This window comes from Arachis ipaensis, chromosome B10 (assembly GCF_059453495.1).
Source record: "Arachis ipaensis isolate K30076 ecotype BB chromosome B10, ASM5945349v1, whole genome shotgun sequence".
Classification (NCBI taxonomy): Eukaryota; Viridiplantae; Streptophyta; class Magnoliopsida; order Fabales; family Fabaceae; genus Arachis; species Arachis ipaensis.
This window is the reverse complement of record NC_142435.1, coordinates 110,259,146-110,263,010: the sequence shown is the minus strand read 5'-3', so window position 1 is coordinate 110,263,010 and position 3,865 is coordinate 110,259,146. Positions and strand designations below refer to the sequence as shown.

Here is a 3,865-nt window from a genome sequence, read left to right as displayed (position 1 = left end):
TTCTGTTTTTAATTATATATCTACCTTTTGGGAACACTACAATTAATCTCAACTTTCCTTTCTCTGGTGAATCTCATTCTTATATGATTCAGTTTGATTCGTTTCAAAAATAGTGCATCGTTTATTCTCTCATTGTCTTTACAAGAGTTTTTAGTCAAAGATTTATCCTTGGGAAATTACTAATGATTGGGTTGTATTTTCCTATGACTTTTGTATTCTTTTGAATCAATTGAAAGCTTGTTTGATGTCTCATGCCTAGTGGATCTTGTTTGAGCTATCTTGATTTAAGATCTTTTCTTGTATGGCTTGACTCCTTTTTAAGTACATCTTAAACTTCTTAAATGTTCTTCTGAGATGGTGATTTCAAGAACACTTTTGGAGTCTTGTTTTGAACCTTTTAAAGAAGTTTTGAATTCTCTTGTAAGAAGTTTTAAACGGAATTTATTTTCTGTTGCTTGATTTAGATTGAAACCATTGTTCAATTTTGACGAAGTTAATTTAAAGTTGTCATGCACTATTTTAAATGAAGTTTTGAAAAGCTTCCTTGTTTAGTGGAAACCGGTTTGTTTGTAACGCACCACTTATTTTCTTACCAGATTGTAAGCAAATTTTTACCTCGGAATTTTCTTTCTAAAAAGAGTTTAATTTTCTCTTTCGTCTTTGCTATAATTTTTATACACGCTTGTTTGAATATGAACTTTGAGAATTTTTAAACAAGCATTTGATTTCTCTTCCAAGTTTTTTGTGACTACTTTTGGTTAAGATTGTGCACCCAACTAACTTTCTAAAATATTTGATGAAAATATTTTTGCTCTTAGCCAAATCTGGGTGCATTTTGTTTTTAAAACTCTGCATAATCTACTTCAACATGAAGTTGAATTAGAGCAAAGCCACGTTATTGCTTTTGTTGCCCTCTTGAGGAATGTTTGCTATTGAGCTTTTCTTCTAAATTGCGAAGTGATTTTCCGCAAGTTTTCGATTCTTTTATGAACAATGTATTTGGAAGTATTTTTAATCATGCTCTTAAGTTCTGTGAGTTTTGTCTTGGGTTTGAGAGATTCTTCTCTATAAACTTCATACTTCTTCAACTCAGCTTGGACTTGTTTCAAACTAATGCACTGATTCTTCTTCTTATTGGTCCTATTGAATTTCTTGGATCCAAGGGTTATCTTTGAGGTTGTTAATTGAATTGTGTCTAGCAAACTTCATTGCTTGAGTATCCTTGGTTATCTGGGATTGGATATATTCTCTCAAATCTATTATTGCTATCCTTGACATTTGACTCTCCTTTCTAAATCTTGTATCCTTCTGAGTAGACTCGAGAATTATTTTGATATCACGTGCGACTTGTAGACGTATACGTAACGCGATGCGTTAGTTCTTTAAGACGTGATATGTGTATATGGAAGGTGAAGCGGTAGGTGTGTAACATTATGATGAGTTGTGGGTGTTTTGTCCCTTGCAAACGAGCTTGCGGGTCTTAGGCTTATGATTGGCTATGAGGTTGAAAAGTGCCTGATGAGGTTAGAAAGTTGAAGCCTTGAGGTTGATATGAGATTAGTGTGCGGATGATAAGCACGTCGTTTTAATCACATCATGTTTTATAACCTTCAATGCCTTGCCTTACTATCACATGTTTGAACCATGTCATCATTGCTTTGTGAACGCCCATCTTGATTTGCATCCTATTTGGTACCTCAAGTTTTTGTAAAGCTTTGAGATCATATGACCTTGTGCATTGAGCCTATCTTGTAACGTTTGCTTTGCAATCACACCCCTACCTTTGTATCCTTATGCATACGACCATCCAAGTATTTGAAAACCATATATATGTTCATATTTTGAGATATGTTTGCTTCTTCCTTAAATGTGTTCAAGGATGAACTGTTATGAAATTTCTTTCATTTTGTATCAATTTTCGAGGACGAAAATTTTTATAAGGTGGGTAGGATGTAAGACCCAGAACTTTTGAAAAGTCTTATTATGATCAAGTCTCAAATCATATAGTTATTTATAGCCTTAATTTCGGAAATCATTTTATTAAAGATGATTAAGGCAAGTTTTGATTTATTGAATTCGAGCTAAGTTATGGTTATTATCCAATTTTACAATTATTGGATTATTTTCTATATTTAAATCATATAGTTGGTAGTTGTGAAATAATAAGGATTTTTATATGATTCGGATTAAATAATTAATATTTGAAATATTAATACTGTTACTTTGGAAAATAAAGGGTTTAATTATATTATTTCTAATTATTTTGATTTGGGCATTTTATGGAAAATAATTTGTAAGATTGATGAGCAAATAGTATTTTCCATATACAGTAGTGTTGGATTTAAATTGGGTTTCAATTACTATATTTTCTCCAATTTCATTTGAAATTACCAAATTACCCTTAACCCTAATTTTCAAAATAGTGAAATCCCAATTCTCCAAACCCAGCAGCCATCACCCCAACCCCCATCAGTAACAAACACACGCACACAGTGAAACAAAAGGGGAGAAAGGAAACAGACAGAGGGAGAAGGAGGAAAGATTTTGCCGGTGTGGAGGAGGGGAGGGAGCTCGCCGTTGCCGTTGCCCTCACGAGCCCGCTGAACCCGCCACACCTTACCGCTAGCTGCGCGCCACCACCGTTTCGGTAACGCTGCATCCCGTCGCGCTCATCGCCGCCACTTTCAGGCGTCGTCGTCAAATCACCAAGGGAGGGAGAGGGACGCGATGTAAGTGAGGATGGAGGAGCTAGCGTCGCTATCGAACTGTTGCGGAGCCACCAGAGCCGTCACGTCGCCGCCGTCGTCCTCACTGCGCCGCCGTCGCCCTTGCCACGTGGTCAGTCGCCGATCTGGTCTGAGAGAGATGGAACGCGAACAGAAGGCAAGATCGGGAGCCACCGCCACTGCTCGCTGAACCCCAGTGCTTCCTATCGCCTCTGCCGCCTGGAGCCGCGTCGCCGCACCTGGCGGCTGGAAACCGCCACTGAAGCTGGTATCGTTTGGAGTTATCGCGAGTTGCCGCCGCCGGACCCACATTGGAGCTACTGCCATTCACCGCCGCTGGTGTTGTTCGTTGCTGTGCTTGCCATTCGGAGTGGCTGTATCGCTTCTTTCACCGTTACGCTCACCGGGAGTGGCGCGGGTGTTGCTAGAACCATCATCGGGGCTGCCGCTACTCGGTGTAGTTCTTCCCTTGTTGCGGTAAGCGTGTTATTTCGGAAAGCCCTTTTAGTCAGTATTCTGTAATGCTTGGTTAAAGACTCTGAGGTTTGGTAACATAGGTTTGAGTTCTGATTGCTGCCAGAACTACCGCCGGGACTACCGTTGCTTGATTTGGCCGTTCTTTCTTAGTTTTGGTAAGCGTTTTCGATATGAAAGCCCTTTTGGTTACTGTTCTGTAATCTCACGCTAAGGTTTTGCGGTATCAATTGCTATGAGACTGAGTTTCTATTGTTATGTGTCGCGATTAGTGTTGCTGTGGTTACCGCGGGAGTGGCTTGGAGCCAAGGTTGTGTTGTTGGTGATCTCGGTTTAAGAGAGGTGGTTCCTGTGACGCGTTTGGGTTATGGAATTGCCTTTTGAGGTAGGGGCACTTTCCAAAACTATACTTTATGTATTGGAGTTATTACATATGGATACTAATGTGAGAAAATGTGTATTTGGTGATTATATCGGCCTTATGTATTATTTGATTGTCTCGAAAGCTTATGAATGTTTGTTTGGCTGAATTGTTGTGCGGCTTTGTGAAATGTAATGTTTGGAAGTTGATTCTTTAAAGATTTGAAATATGAGTTTAATCCGTTGAGGATTGGTTCGAAGTGAGTCAATTATTTTGATGATGTGAAAGATAGAATACTCTTGAA

General features: G+C 38.8%; 1 protein-coding gene across 1 annotated transcript; it reads left to right on the top strand.

Moving 5' to 3' along the window:
• The first annotated feature begins 1,402 nt into the window (after positions 1–1,402).
• LOC148581297 (uncharacterized) lies at positions 1,403–3,537 on the top strand. The gene is made up of 4 exons (XM_088492340.1): positions 1,403–1,417; positions 2,784–3,203; positions 3,307–3,358; positions 3,473–3,537. Exons 1-4 carry the CDS (start codon positions 1,403–1,405, stop codon positions 3,535–3,537), a joined length of 552 nt encoding a protein of 183 aa, XP_088348466.1.
• The last annotated feature ends 328 nt before the right edge of the window (positions 3,538–3,865 follow it).